Below are 19363 nucleotides of genomic sequence, written 5' to 3' on the forward strand. Positions count from 1 at the left end.
ATAAAAATTCTATTTCATTTTAGTACATTGCCAACTATGATCATGTCATCTATATACACTAGAACTCCGATAAAAATTCTATTTCATCTATATACCCATACCCCTAATGGGTCGGGTATGGGTCTCATTTTTTCAGACCCAATGGGTATGGGTCGGGGATGGGTCTTAAAAATATATTTCGGGTCCGGGTCTGGGTCTAAGTTATGAGACCCATACCCGGCCCTTAGACCCTTTATTTAAAAAAAAAATCAAAATCACAACTTTTCTGAATTCATAGTTGCATACGTAGAAACCCAACTAAAAGTCTCTTTCTTTTCCCTCATCCCATAAAGTGATAAAACTCAACCAAACTCTTCTGACAATACCACCACTCCACTCTACCACTATCACAAGAAAACCACCACCACAACACTGATACGCGACTGGCAACCACCTCTCTAATAGGCGGCGACCGACAACCACCATTAACGGCAGCCAGCGGCGGTCAGATGGAGACGACTATCAAGTACGATATTGATTTTTGGGGTCCGAGTTTGATTCTTTCACATGTATTTGGATGTAAAATTAATTTAGGTCTTCTTTGTCTTTCTTAATCTCTTTGGTATGTATATTGGATTTGGTAGTGTACAATATAGATTAATAAACTCATAATGTTAAAGTAGTATCTTGCTAATCCTCATTACTTAAAGTGGTAAACTCGACCATGGTGACCTGACCCTACCCTTACCCATAGCGTCCGGGTATGGGTCCTCAAATTTCAGACCCTTGCGGGTCTGGGTCGGGTACGGATCCAAAGGGAAAATTTCGGGTCCGAATCTGGGTCTAGCCGGACCCTGCCCATTGCCATCCCTAAACAGAATCGTTATTGCTTCCCCTTCCTGTTTTCTCAAACATTGCTCCATTTTCAACCAAAGTACTCCCTAAATATCTATGACATTAAACAAAGTACTTTTCTATTGAGTGAAAATTATTATCTTTATTTCTCATTTCTCATATATCCTTGTACAAAATTCCAGATATTTCTCTTTCACATATCTATCTTGGTCCATGTTTTAATTTGTATCTAATTTAAAGAAGATAGCAGGATGTGGATTTGAAGAAATTACTTCCTTGAGATAGTGTAAGTCTATAGATCTTCTGCTTTTTATTGTTTAGATTCATGGCATTTGGGATGAATATTGTTTCGATGTGTAATTTATGGGATGGGATGAAATTAGTTGATTTATGGGATTCAGATGAATATTTGTTTTGATATAATTTATGGGATGAGATGAAATTAGTTAATTTATAGCATTCAGGATGAATATTGTTTGGATATGGGTATTGTTTGATTGAATTATAATATGGACTTCATCGTAATATTATAATATGGACTTCATCGTGACTGCAACAAGCGAGAACAATTTGTGATATTATAATATGGACTTCATCGTTACTACTCTTAAATTATAAATCTACATGCTATCCTGATTAGTTTTGTTACAGTGACTTTTGACTTTCTTCAACGCAGGCGGGACTGCCCAAGTCCAACCCACATAATTCTTCTCGCCGATTTAATGATTTCTTTATTCGAATTTTCCGATTTCTCTGCTAATGTAACCTGCTCAAAATCTCTTGGAAGTCGTTTTTTTTAAAAATCGTAGTGATCATGATTTCACATGTGGAAATATTAAGAATGCATTTTGTGATTTATCAAGGAGTAACATCTTTATGCTTGATTCAAATGATCCTATTGTGCTCTGACTTTGAAACTTCTTCCTATTTGTGGGTTTAGGTGTACATCTGTATGTTATATTGTTCAATCCATCCAAAGCATGACTGTCACTCCACCAACTGAATCAGGTATTCCTTCTCATCTCACACTTTTATTTATACTTTTATAGTATTCATATAATTTCATTTACTGACGTTTTGGTGGGATTAATGATTCATAATCTTCCACTTAAAAATTAAAACTATACATCTATTGTATTTTTTCTGGAATTTACTTCAATTTACTGTCTTCTCCAGACCAATGCTAATGCTTTTCTTTAATCCCCGGTTTACTTTGACAACTTAACACCTTTAGTTTTTATCGTGCGCAATACTTTATTGCTTCCCTCAATTTGCTTTAGTTTGATATTTATTGCTACCTACATAATCCTACGGAGACTAGAATACAAAGTTGAAGTATTAAAGTGGTAATTAGACCCCTTAACTCTATTCAATTGTAAAATTAGGTCCCATAAGTTTCAATTGGAGCAATCAAACCCCTTAAATTTCACCAAAAGTGAAATTCAACCCCATTTTTAAAAATTTCACCAAATTCTTATATTAAAATCACTTTTAATACAATTTATCAATTATAAAATATTTCTTTTTATGATTTTAAAACTTTTATATTTATATTAAATATTGAGAATTATTTTTTTGAATTTTATTGTATATAGACAATTTATGATATATGTATGAATACTATACAAGTTATAAACAATTTACTAAATATGTATGTAAAAGTATTTTTCAATGATCAATAAATTATGAACAATTTCGTAAAGTTATAATTAGTACTTAGTATATAATAAATTGTTTAATACTAATATAAAATATTTTTCATTAAATTTTTTGTAAAAATTTTAAAAATGGGGTTGAATTTCACTTTTGGTGAAACTTAAGAGGCTAAATTGCTCCAATTGAAACTTATGGAACCTAATTTCACATTTGAACAAAGTTAAGGGGCTTAATTACCACTTTCGCGTGAAGTATTATAGTGTATAATGAAACAACTCCATGTAACTGACATCACTGTGTGTGCATATTTTAAATTTGGAAACGTTAGGAAAAAATGACTCTCCCAACATGTTAAATTGATGGATGTTTATCAATATCACCTAAACATAAATTAGTTTGGTTTATTGTTGTGATTTCCTAAATGTTGTTTGGTCTTACGATAGTTGTAAGTTCACAACAAGCATGTACTTTTGATTTCAGACTTTGCGGTAAGCCAGTAACTACTGATTTAATATATAATGCACTCTTAAGTACGGTGCTTTATAGTTCAACTCCCAATTTTTTCTTTATTTTGTCATGATTTTCTATTTTCACAATTTTTTGTGACGGCCATGGGTAGCCTTATAGTATTGGCCACTAATAAAAAAGGTAATAATAGTAAAATCATTTTCCGAACAATTGTAGTATGCCAATCTTAGATGTGAAGTTTAACATTAAGTTTAATAAATTTAATTTAAATGATTATTGTACATACATTTAAATGACCATGAAATGAAGTTGGAGCAAATTATTGTCGGTTTGGTCTATGAGAGGAAAAAATCTTCAGCATTTCTTAATTGGGGAACATGGCCATATAAGAAGTTAGTCATGGCTAATTATGTTTATCACAATAATTGTGAATACATTTTTTAATTAGTGATTGCTTAATGATCCGTGGCTTAAGAAACACACTTCATTTTTTTTGGCAGCGGTCGGCTTTTAGAGCTGTTCTGAAGCCTCTGATAACTTAACATTACAAGGACGATAGTTTACCTTCAAAATCAACTTTTGTAACAATAGTACACGATAAACTCCAATACAAGAGATTAAATGCTTACGTCGAGCAAGAGTAGCAATCGAATTACCTTTAGTAAATAGAAAATAACATCCTTCTCACTTTTGTGCAGATTTTACAAGACAAGTTTAAGAAGAAGACGGACAAGGATTATAAAACACGAGAATAGTACGCTGCTAGCCAAATAGATTTCTCTCAAGTCGGAACAACAGATTATCCAACGCTCTAGCGTACCAATTTTGTACTATTTGTAGCTTTGAGTCTTCGAGTTTCAGTCAATGTATTTCATGTGTACTTTATATTTTGTAACAATTTTTTTTAAGATACAGAAAAGACAAGGTTTGCTATACCTTCCAATTTCTTAAATTCGTTTTTTTATAAAGTTATTTTAATTTTGTGGGTAATTCAACCATGATCATCAGTTTTACTTTTGCCATAGTGTAATAAAATAATTTAAGGGGTGAGGAGACAATAAAATTAATTAGTCTTGCTGAAGACGGGTCGGAGCAAGTGAATGATAATGTCACTCACAAAACGGATAGGGGGGACCAATTAGTCTTGCTGAAGACGGGTCGGAGCAAGTGACGGATAATGCCACTCATAAAACGGATAGGGGGGACAAGGTGGGGCACCCTCATGTGCTTCTCACTCTCCTCTATTTGGGTCATTTGTGAGGAAAAATGGTATCCGTCATTTCAAAGTGACGGATACGTGCCGTCACAAATGAGATTTTGTGAAAATGAAATTGTTAACTAACATTTCTTATCAATGAGACCCAAATATTTCTAATGGTTTTATTTATATACAAATAGTTAGTCAGGCAAATGGTTTTTGCTAGAAGTTATCTATATTCTATAATTGTTAATTATTATGTAGGACGTAGTTGGAATAGAGTGACCAATTTAGAGTTGGGTAAATCACAAACTTAATTGTTCAAAGTTGGAAGAAATTGTATATGCTGTAGTGGTCATTTGTTGTCTTTTTCCATATTGAGGTATCTCAGTCATTTGTTGTCCTTTCTATTTTCTGAATGAACTTAATAAGCAATTTGATCATCCATACTCAATTTATTTCACTTGTCATTTAGTAATTGGCCCTTTCCTTTTTCCTTGGTCTTTATGCCAAAACCAAAGGACAACAATTGACCGGGACGGAGGGAATACATAATACTTTACATATCTATACAATAGTCATGTATTAATTATTTTTTTCCCCTAAAATTCTTCTTTATATACCTGTACAACTTTGCACGGGTCCTAAACTAATATGTATATCAATTTATTCCATATTTACTTGATATGCTCTATATCCATATTCTAATACCCTGTGATCGTGCTCTCGAAATTATAGGACCAAAACTAAAATTAACATACATTCCACACCATGGTATGAATAGTGAAACTTGTCATTCGAGCATGAAAAGCTCTAGGAACAATGATATATGACATAGCATGCGCAATCTTGACTTAGTCGTTTAACAAATGGAAAAGGAAATAAAATGCAACAAAGTAATTTGAGTTGGGTAGCAATAGATACAAGTGTTGTTCTGTAAATGATTGGCATGAAAACTATAGGTACTACATGATTAATAAACTGGTCCACATTCCACAATAAACCAATACGTACCAACTTTTTGAAGGTTTACATGAGTTTATTGATTGGTGATAAGGTTATGATCGTTCCTTTATTTTTACGTGCATGATTTATTGTGGAGTAAATCTCAAGTAAAGAATATATCAGATCTGATCCTTTCAGAAAGCGTGCCCCGACAATTGTCTACTAGATTAGTAGCTAGTACTTCGTTCTAATGTACGTCGGTTCTTTTCATTTCCTTTGTTTACCTTTTACTTTGTAAATTTTTTTATACACAAATTCTCATTGAAGACATGACATATCCGTCACAAGCTGAAGACGGATACCATTTTACCTCACAATATACCCACTTTTTCTCTCTCTGCAACACTATTCATGTGGTCCCCTTTCTCCACTAACCCATTTTGTTACCATTTTATCTCACAAAATATCCGTCACAAATGGTAACCCGTCACAAGGGAGACCAATTGTTTTTTATAAGAGTTATTTTAATTAAAAATAAATAAATAATTGATAATAAAAAAAGTATACTCCCTTCATTCAACTCCACAAGGTCATTATGCTTTATCACGTTTGCCAACACGGCTTTTACTCGGCAAATATCTTTAGTTACGTATTTGCAAAAGTTATAAAAGTTAGATATTTTTATTGTACTCTTAAAGACGAATCAAATAAGATCTCACATGAATATATTTTCACTTATGTATCGAGAGAAAATTGAAGTTGAATGTCCGCTTGTGAATAATGTGCAAAAGAGATAACGGCCTTGTGGAGTTGAATGGAGAGAGTATGTCGTAATCAACATGCTGCCATGCATGATGCACGTAAAAATAACTTAGTTTTGCTTAAATTAAAGTATAAAATTGATTTCTGTCAAGGATAAGCTTCTTGTACAAAATTGATCTTGTGATTTCAGTAAATCACAACCTTATCTAACATGGTGGTTCATCTAACATGGTGATTTTAGTAAATTTACTCTTTTCTATAAAATTGATTTCTGTCGAGGATAAGCTTCAGTAAATTTTATACTTTAATTTAAGTAACTGAAATTTCTGTCAAGGATAAGCTTAAATTATTGGTGATAAGGTGTGACACTCGATCGAGTAAGTGCGTGTTACGGGTTGTTTAGTCGGGTTTTGTTAATAATGCGAGGTTAATATTAAAGGGCTTCCTCACTTTGCTTAATCACTTTTTAACCTTCTAAAACCTTTCAAAGAAAAGAAAAGAGTTACGTAGTTCGCATTCATCGCATTATTAGCAAATTCCAAGGCAAGGATCGTCGAATTGTCTTGTTCTTTATATCGTCGTGATCGTCGTGTCAAGGATAAACTTCTTGTACAATTTTTATAGCATTTCGTTGAGTTTGGTTAAAACCCTAAATGGGTAGTTTTGGGCGTTTTGGATATATTGTATTGTTGTGGTGGTAATTATATCTATATATATATATATATATATATAGAGTGAGCATCCCATGAGTCTAGCATCTTAGATGAGTCTAGCATATCAATAAGAACCATTGGATCTAAAGATCCAACGCGCCTCATTGCTCCACGTCTCCTAAAAATTTGTGCGCTGAATATTAAAAGAGGAAGTCAAACGATACTTCTCATATTTAACAACTCTGTTTCTCTCTCTAAAAATCTCTCGCTCTCTCTCTAATCAGTTAAAGCACATTAATTGGTGAACTCGAAAAATAACTTTCTGTCTAAACTCTCTCTTACCAGGAAAAAAACCTCCAAAAGCAACCAAATTCTTCAATAAATCTTCAAAAACATCAACTTAAGATCTTCAAGTTGTTCAATCGCGAGTCTAATACTTCCGTTTCAACATAATAAAGAGGTATAAATCGATTATCTTTATGCGAATTTTTTAGAAATTGTTTTATTGTGTTTAATGTTATCACATAATTTAAACTTTAATTTGTAAGTTGTTATTGTCGATTTTGAATGATACGAAGAAAATGTTCAATTTGATTGTTGTTCTTCTAGATCTAGGGTTAATATTTTGCTCGAACTGAGTAATTGATTTTTCGCCAAAAAATTAGGTTTAATTTGATTGTTGTTGTTCTAGATCTAGAATTATATACATAAACTGACAATTGATTGTATGTTCGCTTTTTCGAACTTAGAAATTCAGAAATTAATTCTCGTTGTTGTTGTTGTTGTTGTTGTTGTTGTTGTTGTTGTTGTTGCTGCTGTTCTTCATGATGTTAATGTCGATTTTATGTTTTCCAACTGTTTGTGCGAAAAAATTAGGGTTAAGACATGATAAAATTCAGTAATAATGTTCGATTTATTTTGTGCTTGTTAAATTGCGATTTATCAAATTAACTTTTGTAAAATACTCGACACCTATTACTGTAACAATGTTACTGTAACATTATTATTTTTGTTGCATTTTCACTATAACACTGTAATAATGTTACTGTAATATTGTTACTGTAACATTGTTACTGTAACATTATTACTGTAACATTATTACTACATGCCATGATATAACTATTATTGAGGAATAGTTCATTACTGTTGAACTGAACCTGAAATATTATTATAACATTGTATATTTGATATTGTATGATTTAACTCAATTAAATTTGTTGGTATAACATTGTTATTAACTTACAAGAGATGTTGATCACTAATGATGGACCATTGGCTTTCACATATATTTTAATTATTAATGGTCGAATGTTTTATTTTGAATGTCAGGAATTTTGAAGAAGAAGGTTTGAGAATAAACCAACATAAAACAAGGCTCGCAAAGAGACGATGTATACAAAGAAGAGAAAGACGCGAAATCAATCATGAAGATATGAGTGAAAAAGGAAACGTTCTTGAAGTTAAAATGCTATTAGAGACTTTTAACGTTATGTGTGATTATGATGTAAACTTGTTGTAAACTTTTCACATTACTGTAATGGGGTATTGCAAATCATTTTAGCATATCAGGATCAGTTTGACTAGTGTGTATTCACTTGCCTTTTACTGTGCAAATAATTTAAGTTTGAACTTTTAACATTGTTTTAGTGTTACTTTGATGAATCAATATTGTTACCATAACATAATTACTGTATTATTATTACTTTAATGAGTAAATGATGTTACAGTAACACTTGTTACTTTCAAGATGAGAAAAATTAATCTCTAACATTACATTTTAGAACTACATTATACACCGTCTTATATAATAAACGAACTAAATAATTATTATTGTAACATTGTTGTCATTTAACATAATTACGATTAGCAAATTAGGTATTACTATAATGAATAAATGATGTTACAAAGAGCAATGTTATTTAAATAATGTTACAAGAGCAATGTTATCAGAATAATGTTACAATAATACTATATTACTCGATGAGTGACTGATGTTACAAGAATAACACAACTACTATAACGCTACGTAAACAAGGATTAATGGTTGTATTAAATATATGAGGAACCGCATACAATAAACAACATTAGACTATATGGTCTGTTTGAAAACTTGACAATACAATCTTAAAGTAACTAAATAGGCTATATGGGATTCGAACCCATACCTTTGTACAAGCTTTGCACATTGCTCTCCCATTTGAGCTAATAGCCTTTAAACTAACTACTCAAACTTTCAAATGAAATGAATAACAATAGAGGTATCCTCCTCCTACAAGCTTAAACTTCACAATGATATAATAATAGCCATTATTCATAGGGAGTTAAATTCTCTTTCATATGGCATAGATGTAAACATTGAAACAACAAATCACTTCTCTAATGTTTATCTATAATAAATGATCATTATAATGAAACAACTTCATCAAAAGAAGAAGCTAAATTAACATAATACAATTATAAAAATATTAGAATACAGTTTCACTATTATTGTAACACACTTACACAATTATATAGTAACAATGTTTCACAATTATTTCAAATTCGATTCGACATAAGCATTGACATTAGTACAGAATATGCACACAGTGGGTACCGCAATGAGAAACTAATGAATGTTACAAGAATAAAGAGAGATTACAATGTGGTGACATTAGCATTGACAAAGAGAACATGAATATTCACATAGGTGAAGCAAGGAGAAGAGCTCAAAAGCAAAGGAGTAATTAAATGTTTTCCAAAATTAATATTAGCGTAGCAGCGTATTGCTAATTTCAACGGGAAAACCAAGGACGATTTTAATCTACGGAAAGAATTAAGCGAATTTGCAAATAAACAACGATTACAAATCAAATTCGATCGAATTTGACGGAGAACAACACCGATGATAATGAAAGCAAAGGATAAAGCGAAAATTGCAAATTCAAGAGAGAAAACAACGATTATAATCAAATTCGATCTAATTTGACGGAGAAAACTAGGACGATTAGAAGCAAAGCAAAGAAAAAGGCGAATTTGCAGCAAAACATATATTATAATCAAATTCGATCGAATATGACGGAAAACAACAACGATTATCATGAAAGCAAAGGATAAAGCGAAATTGCAAATTCAAGAGAGAAAACAACGATTCTAATCAAATTTGACAGGAAAAACAACAACGATTATAATCAAAGAAAAGGCTAAAGCAAAAACAGAAAGCGATTACCTGCGCGCTAACTATTTTCAGTAGAATCGACATCCAAAGGAGTAGCAACAATAAAGCAAAAACTTAGAACGATTGAACTGTTGAATTAATTGAATGATGAATTGAAAAGTAAAATTATTTGTGTATATTTTTTGTTGGATTTGTTTTACGCGAGAACGAAGAAAAAAAAAGGGAAATTCGTAGAGAGAGAAAGATTGTGAATGAAGAGAGAGAAAGTGAAACAGAATTATAAGGTTAGCAGCGTGAAATCTGAGCCTTATGTACTCTAATTATAATTTCTGAGATTTAATCTCAGCCGTTGATTAGGAATAGATCTAATGGATGAGATTAAAATGCTAGACTCACCTAAGATACCTAGACTCACTTGATGCAATTTCTATATATATATATATATATATATATATATATATATATATATGTTATATGAGGAGGATTCATAGAGGAACGTTTTTTATTGGCTGCTGTGACGGTCTCGTGTAGTTGCTATTCTAGGTAGGGTTTCCCTACTCAGTATTGTTTACATGGCATTGTTGATAACTGGTTGTTGTTGTATATCATATTGGTATTGAATTGGATAATGGTTGATTGTATTGTTGGTTGTATAACTGTCTCTGGTTTACGAGGTGCGTCCTTGGCTGAGTGGAGTCACTTGCGGGAGTGGCTTCACGCCTTTGATTCGCCTTCTGTGGAACCCGCCATAGAAGGGATGTGCACATTTAGGAACTTGGGCTTATCGCTCGGATGAGATGAGCGGGGATTAGGTGGGAACGGTTGCGGTCCCCCACTGGCGGTGTGAAATACTTGTTGTGATGAGTATTCTGGCAGGACTACACACATTGTGTAGTCAGGTGTGTGGCGATATGATGGAGGTTGGCTTGGTTGAATTGCATTGTGGTATTGCCTTTGTTGGATTGTTTGTGTAATCAGTACTGACCCCGTTTAATTGTTTTAAAAACTATGGTGATCCATTCGGGGATGGTGAGCAATTATTGAGCAGGTATGAGTTGATGCGCATGGGATAACTAGGATGAAGTCATCACATGAGTCACTAGAGTCTTCCTCTGTGTCATGAACTACTTTTTTTTCAGTTGGTTTGAGGATTTTGAGATACAGTTGTATTTTACTTTATCAGTTTTGGATTTTGGATTTGTATCACTTTAAACTCATCTATTAAAGTATGTTTCGTTATTGTCTATTTGATATACATTACCTCGGGTAACTGAGGTGGTAGCTCTTCCGTGCTTTAAGTGGTCCTGGTAAGGCACTTAGAGTATGAGGGTGTTACAGTAGGAGTGGTGGCAGCACAGGGGGTGGTTCAATGGTGGTCTGAGAGGTGTGGGTCCTAGGAAGTGCAGCTCTGAGGAGGCGGTCTGGCCGACAAGGAGGGACGGTGGGGGGGGGGGGGAGTTGGTGCACGGTGGCGGTGGTTAGATGGTCGTAGTTGGAGTGAGTAAATTGAGAGTATAAATTGGAGTGAAATAAAATTGTAAATTAAGGTACTTTTAAGGGGCATAATGGTCAATCATGTCCATAATTGAGTAAATTATGTCCATGATTAAGCATAACCCCTTACAAATTTGTCATTCTATGGCTCACTCGCTCACCACCCATTTAACCCACCTAAACCCAATTAAAACCCAATACATTATTCGTGTGGCCCCATACAAAGCTTCCAACTTTACCCTTCACTTTTCCATCTTTACTTAAATAACCTCTTTTCCCTTATTTTGGCATTTGTCTGGATCGGAAGGAGTAATTCGTAGCCGTTATAAATTATACGGTTTGCTTCGACTGTTGAAAGACATGTCTAACTGCCCCCAAGACCGATTTAAAATGGGTCTCACATGTGAGGGGGAGTGTCAAGAATTATTTCATATAAACTCACAAGTGAGTGTCCCACATCGATAAAAGAGGAGAAAATTTACTACCTTATACTTATATAAGCGGGTTACTCCCTCTCCAGTCAATTGATTTTAGAATGAAATCTCCTTAGCTTTATAAAACATACTCTCTCTTTCACTTGGATGAGGTCACACCCGTTTCCATGAGTTAACAATTTCAAAGAAAAGATCGATCTATCAAATTTTAATTTTTTTTTTCTTTGTTAGGCAACAATCCCTCCATGCCCTTCTCTAGGTCTCTTCCTCCCAACGTATAGGTCCCTTTTAATCCTACCAATTATTGATGTTATAATGTTGATACATATAAATGAGTAAAAATCCTCTCCATTTCCTAAAAAGAAATGGAGAGTCCATTTCCTATCAATGGACGAGATTGTATTCTATTAACATCGAACGGTTCACGATTTATGCATAGAAATAAAGGATTAATAGAGTATGGAGAGGATAATATTATTAAATGGGTTTGTGAGAGGAAATGGAGAGAAAGGAAATGGAGAGGATCCTACTTGCATATAAATATCCTGGGAAATGTACATGTAGGGTTGAAAATAATGTAGGTAATAAGCAGGAATCCATGTGACATGATGCAACAAATCAAACCACCCTAAGTTCATTGAACCAACCTTCATTTTGTCCACCCATACGTATTATTATTTTTGCTTTCAACTCAATTTCTCCAAATTAAGTAGCACATGGCATTGACCTATCTAGTCACAATAAATGATGTAGTGATCAAACCAAAGGCTCATATTATCTGCTGATCATATGATAAGGCCCTGTTCTTTTGGACTGAAACTTATCTGATCTGAACTGAACTGAACTTATAGGATCTGAACTGAACTGAACTGAACTTATAGGATCTGAAGTGAACTTAAATTAAGTGACTTGAAGTCCAAAAGAACAGGGCCTAAGTCTCCCAACTTCCCACATCATGCACATATACAATTGTGTATAATATAGTCTTATCAAATACAGTTGGTCTCTCTCGCGTACCTGATCACAAATTATGACGGAAGAAATATTATCATTACAAGTATTTATTTATTAAATAATGGTTATATTTTTTATAAAATGGTCACATTTCTCCGTTACAAGCTTGTGACATGTCACAAACGAGAATTTGGAATCAAAATGCATGCAATATTTGGTATTTTGTTGTTTGAAACAACATGGTAGAGTATGGAGTATATATTATCGAGTCAACAATAGCAACTTCAGGTCCTCCTAGAAAGAACATGCATGAGAAAGCAATAGATAAAACACAAAATCTCATTTGTGACTAACACTATCCGTCACTTTGGAGTGACGGATACCATTTTACCTCACAAAGTAACCACTTTTTCTCTCTCTGCAACACTATTCATGTGGTCCCCTTTCTCCACTAACCCATTTTGTTACCATTTTAACTCACAAAATATCCGCCACAAATGGTGACCCGTCACAAGGGAGACCAATTGGAGATAAAAAGAGGCAGAGAAAGAGTAGGATGCATCATATTCATGAGACAATAATAATGAAGATTAACATGGTATTTTTGTCTTCATGTAACAATGTGTCATATGGTTGGTTTCCTCAGTTCACTAGTATCCGATGTCATCCATGTACTATTGTCTACTAATGTCAATGTTTGCATAATTAGTAATTACACATGAAATTTGAATATCAATACTAAAAATTATAACAAAGTTGGTTGATGTAAATGATAAGAACTCTCGTTTCTTTAATTAATTAGTTGTCTGAAGTTTGATTTTTGACTCTTATTAATGAAAAAATTAGATTTGGGAGGAGTCTAACCGCATTAAATTGCTTTCAGTACTGTGAAAAAATTGTCCCAGCTAGGGTGATAATGAGACGAGACATGTAGCTCGAGCTCTCCTCGGTTAAAGGTCCGAAGTATCGATAACGAATACTCTTTATCAACACCAAAAAAAATCCTAAAAGTATAAATCGTCAATAATAATATCAAAGGAGTTATAAAGACAATAGAATACATATATTAAAAGATTAAAATCCGTAAGATTTTGTTCATAGAATCAAAATAGTACTAGGTATTATGACTATTAGTTATGTGCTACTTGAATTTGGTTCGATGTATAAAATCATTCACGGGCTTTCCAACTAGTATTACCTATATTTATTGGGAAAATGACTCAGCGCTACTGGATGACACCCAATCTCGGCGTCACCCTCTCACATGCAATAAGTGGGGACCCCTTCAATAAAGGATACATGTGAGAGGGTGACATCAATCTCGGCGCTTAATTTCTGATAATTTTGTTAGTATTGTTTAGTTTTTATGAATTGGCGTCGGGACAATATAGTAGCAGGTGAGAGGAATTCGAATCTGAAGCCTGCATGTTATTCGCGATATATACCTCAATTTAGAAGAGATGAGCAAATAATATTGGTGTGATTAATATGTACTACTCCCTCCATTAACTCCACACTAACACTTTCTTTTTTCACATTTGTCAACGTGTCTTTTACGCGCTAAATATCGTTAGGTAGGTATTTGCAAAAAATATAAAAGTTAGATATTTTTAATGTACTCGTAACGACGAATAAAACAAGATCCCACATGAATATATTTTCACTTATGTATTGAGAGAAAATTGAAATTAAATGCTTAACTATAAATAGTGTACAAAATAGATAATGATAGTGTGGAGTTGAATGGATGGAGTACGTGATGAGTTTGAAGTTTCGAAATGTTGCAACATGTTAGGTGATTTGGTTATCAACCATGTGTTATGGATTTGGAAATATTTTAGTTCGTCTTGTTTCTTACATGTGCAATGATTTTAGACTAGATGTTTCAAATCATACATAGGTCTATTATAAACACTTCATTAAGGAATATTGGTAGATGTAGATAGCTTGAATTTGCAAATAAAGAGATGTATGTATTAAAAGAGAAAATAATTGGTCCATCTTGTCCTTTTCATTAATTGTAAAATGGTTGGTCATATATATGCCCTACAACTCTACAAGTGAATCAAACATACAACCCATAGACAAAATTTCAGGAGATGTTCTTGTCAACTAATATTCAGGGTTAGACAACACCCTAGGTTATATATACTTTCCCAAACATCTATAATGTGTTTGTTCTTCCTAAATTATTCTCCTCTCATTGTATTTTATTTGGCTAAAATGTCCATAATAGCAAGTTTGGTACCAATGAGTTGATAACATCTGAACAAGTATAATTTCTGTTAAACTTCACAATTACTTAATCGATGAGTTCATAACTTGAAGTCATATTCATTTGAACTAAAACCTGCTGACCTGCTGTATTAAATTGAGGGGGTGTTTGGTTCACCCAATATAGGTATGAGGTATGGGTTTGGAATGAACCAAACCCATACCATGTGTTTGGTTGACAAAATTGAAGGTTTGATACCCATACCTCAAACCCATGAGGTATGGGTTTCTCATACCCAAGGAGGGGGGTGGGTATGAGATTGATACCCATGGTATCAAATTACAAATATTAAAAAGTGATAAAAACAATTGTAAAAAAATCATTTTATATATTTATTTGATTAAATTTTCTCTACATGATTTAATAGTATAAAAATTATTATTAAAAATATTGTATTTTGAAGAGTTTTTAGCTTTGATTAATTTCTAACCCCATACCCCCAAAATTGAACCAAACACAAGGTATGAGGTATCAAGTTCCAACCCGATACCACCCAGGTATGATTCCCGATTCCAAACCCATACCCACGCGTGAACCAAACACCCCCTGAATTTACACTACCTAAATTAAACTTAACTACACTAAAGAATGAAAATGAGTTTAGAATTCCCAAACTAAAATTTACTTAAAAGGACTTGATTTGAAGTAAAGTGAAAACAAAAGAGGTTAATTTAGTAGTTGAGACTATATATACACAATGACTCACAAATGTTTATTGCTCTCCATGTAGAGGCGGCAATCATTGACGTCGCCCAAAAATACGATACGAACCCGATACGAAATTAGCGGGTTAGGGTTAAGAGGTGACCCATTTAATATAAGTAATATGGTTGATATGACACGACACGAAATTTAAATGAGTCGGGTTAGGGTTGATGTCTTTCGACACGAACCCGATACGAATAACCCATTTATTTAAAATTGTCATAATATATTTGGCTTGAGTAAATAATTCAACAAAACAACTTATTAAAAATAAGCATTTTCATTCATCATTTTTAGGATATTTGGGTTATAAAGCGTAATTTGTTGTATTAGTTTATTTGGTTAAACGGGTTAAGTGGGTTAAAATGACTTGCTTAAAATAAATGGGTTAAACAGGTCGGGTTGGGTTATAGAAAAATTAAATGGGTCGGGTTAGGGTTGAGACTAATGACCCGTTTATGTAATTGGGTCGGGTTAGGGTTGAGGTAATGGTGAGCCGTTCAACATTGATACGAACACTACACGACATAATCTGTTTGGCAGGTCTATCTATATAGTTTATTATTCATAAATAACTTGATAATAATAGAGCTGAAAATGACCTGAACTCGAATTGACCGAAGTTTACTTAACTAAAAAATGACTAGATCCGAACTGACTCGACTTAAACCCAAACAGATTAATCCAAACTAGCTCGACTCGAAGTCAAACTATAATAAAGACAATAATGATCCTTGACCACAAACAAATTGCCTTTTGTGACTGTTCATATACAAGGCAACGCATGTTCTAGTGTTAGCCCAAGATCCAACAATCTAAACCTTTTGATCATAAAATATTAACAAAGACAACAACCCATGAAACCAAAGTTACCATTATTCATTATGATTACCTTCATAATAAAGGATCATGATCACAATCTTGAAAAAAAAACCCCAAAAAAACAAAGATTGGTCCCACATGTATTCATTGAAATGCCGCAAAAATTGCCTACAAAAACCCCTTCCCCTCCACACTTCACTCTCCCTACTACTCCAAACACAACACACTCTTTTCTTCTTATTAACAAACTTTCTACCTTAAAAATCCTCAAATACTACTAAGAAAAGAAATTAAACGTTTTAACAAGTTTCCACACCATTTTGTACGTATGGCTAGACCACAACAAAGATATAGAGGCGTACGTCAAAGACATTGGGGCTCTTGGGTCTCCGAAATTCGCCATCCCTTATTGTAATTTCCTACTCCTTTAGATAACCTTGTATAAAACCGTTGTATAAATACAATATAAATAGTTTCAATAATTACCATTAAGTACTACTTCTATTTTCTTGAATTAACCCCAATAGCCGACTTTTTCCGCATAAAAAGTGGGTTTATGGGGGTTTACTCGCTAAAATGGAGGGATTACTAAATAAAGGGATTGATAACATCACTTTCAAATATACTATGTCACTCATTTTAACCATTTGTTTATAATTATTGCTCTAATAAAGTAAGTGACAGAGTATATTTTCGAGTGGCGTTATCATCCCTTCATAAGTTACATAACACTAAAAAAAAAAAAAATTCATACATGATCTTATTAAGTCTCGTGTTTATTATCGTTTCAATTATCCAAAATATACAACGATCTTATATCAGTCTTGTATTTGGTTATGGCAGGAAAACAAGGATATGGTTAGGGACATTCGAAACAGCAGAGGATGCAGCAAGAGCATACGATGAAGCAGCAAGACTAATGTGTGGGCCCAAAGCTAGGACCAACTCCCCTTACAATGGAAGTGGGTCCCACTCATCATCTTCTTCTTCTAAGCTTTTGTCAGCAACTCTTGCAGCAAAATTACATAAATGCCATCTTCAAGCAACCCTTCAACTAACCAAAAGACATGATCATCAAGTTGTTGCTAATAACAATGTGGTTAGTCCTAGGGACAATAATGTCATTTACAATGGAGAGCGGATTGAGGACGGGTTTGTGGTCGAGACGCCGGTGAGTTCGCCGGAGGGGAGTTGGGTAAAGGAAGAACAATGTCCTCCTTTACTTGAAGATGATCACATGCTTATTGAACAAATGATAGAAGAGTTGCTTGATTATGGTTACTTAGAGTTTAGCAATGCACAAACTTAGTACTAGTGTATAAAAGATATTAAAACATTTTCTCATAAATCTCTATTTAATGCTTCTTTTGTAATGCTAATGTTTCTTGAAAATTTAAATAATTTTTTTTAGTACAATGAAAATTAAATAACACTAAATCTCATTGAAGACGGACGATATCCGTCACAAGCTTGTGACGGATACCGTTTCCTGTCACAAAATACACATTGAGAGGTGAGTGAGAAGCACATGGGGGATGCCCCACCTTGTCTCCTCTCCCTTTTTGTGAGAAAATTTCAACTTGTGACGGGATTAGCTCATCACAAACAAGACGCTTTGATTAAATAAATACAGGAGTGAGTGACGAATATGATAAATTGAGGTGTAGAAGTCTGGTCCGATTGTAAATTGATGACACCATGTTCTATGCTAGATAGTTCACAATAAGTGTTACAAGTATAACTTTTAAGTGTGATTGACCAAAGTTTATTCCGTGAGTATTATACAGCAAATAAATATATTTTCATATTTATCGTTTTAATTTTATTAGATGTTCTTAAAGTAAAAAAAACATGTTTTTCTTTTACAAATTGAAAATCAATTTTGTTATACTAGAAGAAAAAGTTGAATCATAGTACACAAGATAGGACAAATTTGAGCTACTTTTGACAAGAGTGGCTACATACTTTTTTTTGGGTGGTTTTCTAAAGTGTGAAAAGAGAGGGGATAGTATTAGAAGGTTCAATATTCCTCATTTTTTTGCTTTATTAAAGAGTCAGACTCCTTTTTTGCTTTGGATGTATTGGGCCTTGTAAAAAGGATTAGGAAATTTTCCAACATGAACTATACAATGTCAAGCTCAAGCATATGTATTGGTTTCAAAGCAATTTCCAAGTTTATTTTTCTTTGTGAAAGTAATAGTAACAAAATTTTACACTCAATATTATGGAGCTAGACCTGATAAAACTGACCGATTTAAGTGATACGACCTGAATAATCCTTCACACATGAATTGAGGACCCGAATTTGACCCGTTATCTGAATTGACTTAATCCAATATCGGTTGACTAGATGTTTATTGAAGCACACTTATCATTATCACTAATACCTTGTTAACAATTGAGCCGAAAATTACTCGAACCTGACCCTCTATCTAATCCGAAATTCGAAATTGTCTCATACTCGACGGGTTGACCCGTAAGATCTATATTGAATTCATATACTCCCTCCGTACCAGACCAAAGGTAACACTTACTATAAACGGACGTACCACACCAAAGGTAACATTCCTTATTTGGCCCATAACATTACCAAGTTATCCTTATACTCATTTGATATTTACACAAAATGTCATTACATACCCCACCTACCAACCCACAATTAAACCCACAATTACATACCCCACCTATTTTTTCCCTCTTTACCCTTACTTTTTCCACTTTTTCATAAATACTCCAATTTTCCCTACCTTTGGTGTGGTACGGAGGGAGTACTTAAGTAGTTAAGACTATTAAATAAGGTATATAACATTAAAAAAATGTTATAGGCATAAACGGTCTTATCCATCTTGACTTTGATAATTAACTTTGATATCAATGTTTTCAAACATATCTAAAGGTGCAATGTCAAATTTGCCATGCTTAATTATCATCAAAAATATTTTATATTTGTTTTCGTAATAACATATAGAGTAGTTGTTTTAATTATGTGTAATAGAACATTCAAAGACG

At 33.3% G+C, this 19363-nt stretch overlaps 1 protein-coding gene and 1 long non-coding RNA gene across 2 annotated transcripts; both read left to right on the plus strand.

Moving 5' to 3' along the window:
- Window positions 1-852: 852 nt before the first annotated feature.
- On the plus strand, window positions 853-3948 carry LOC141613842 (uncharacterized). The gene is made up of 3 exons (XR_012529286.1): window positions 853-1120; window positions 1775-1842; window positions 3657-3948. It is a non-coding gene; the product is annotated as an uncharacterized LOC141613842 (long non-coding RNA).
- A 12612-nt stretch (window positions 3949-16560) lies between these two features.
- Window positions 16561-17776, plus strand: LOC141613846 (ethylene-responsive transcription factor ERF003-like). Its single transcript, XM_074432588.1, has 2 exons — window positions 16561-16765; window positions 17198-17776. Exons 1-2 carry the CDS (start codon window positions 16683-16685, stop codon window positions 17661-17663), a joined length of 549 nt encoding a protein of 182 aa, XP_074288689.1. The 5' UTR covers window positions 16561-16682; the 3' UTR covers window positions 17664-17776.
- Window positions 17777-19363: the final 1587 nt, after the last annotated feature.

Source organism: Silene latifolia, chromosome 11, assembly GCF_048544455.1.
Source record: "Silene latifolia isolate original U9 population chromosome 11, ASM4854445v1, whole genome shotgun sequence".
NCBI classification, from domain to species: Eukaryota; Viridiplantae; Streptophyta; class Magnoliopsida; order Caryophyllales; family Caryophyllaceae; genus Silene; species Silene latifolia.

What these genes read in the sequence shown, in the direction of transcription:
- LOC141613846 (XM_074432588.1), top strand. Translation starts at nt 16,683, where the DNA reads ATGGCTAGACCACAACAAAGATATAGAGGCGTACGTCAAAGACATTGG. An exon ending in GAAATTCGCCATCCCTTATT is followed by an intron (nt 16,766 to 17,197) that starts GTAATTTCCTAC and finishes TGGTTATGGCAG; the next exon opens with GAAAACAAGGATATGGTTAG.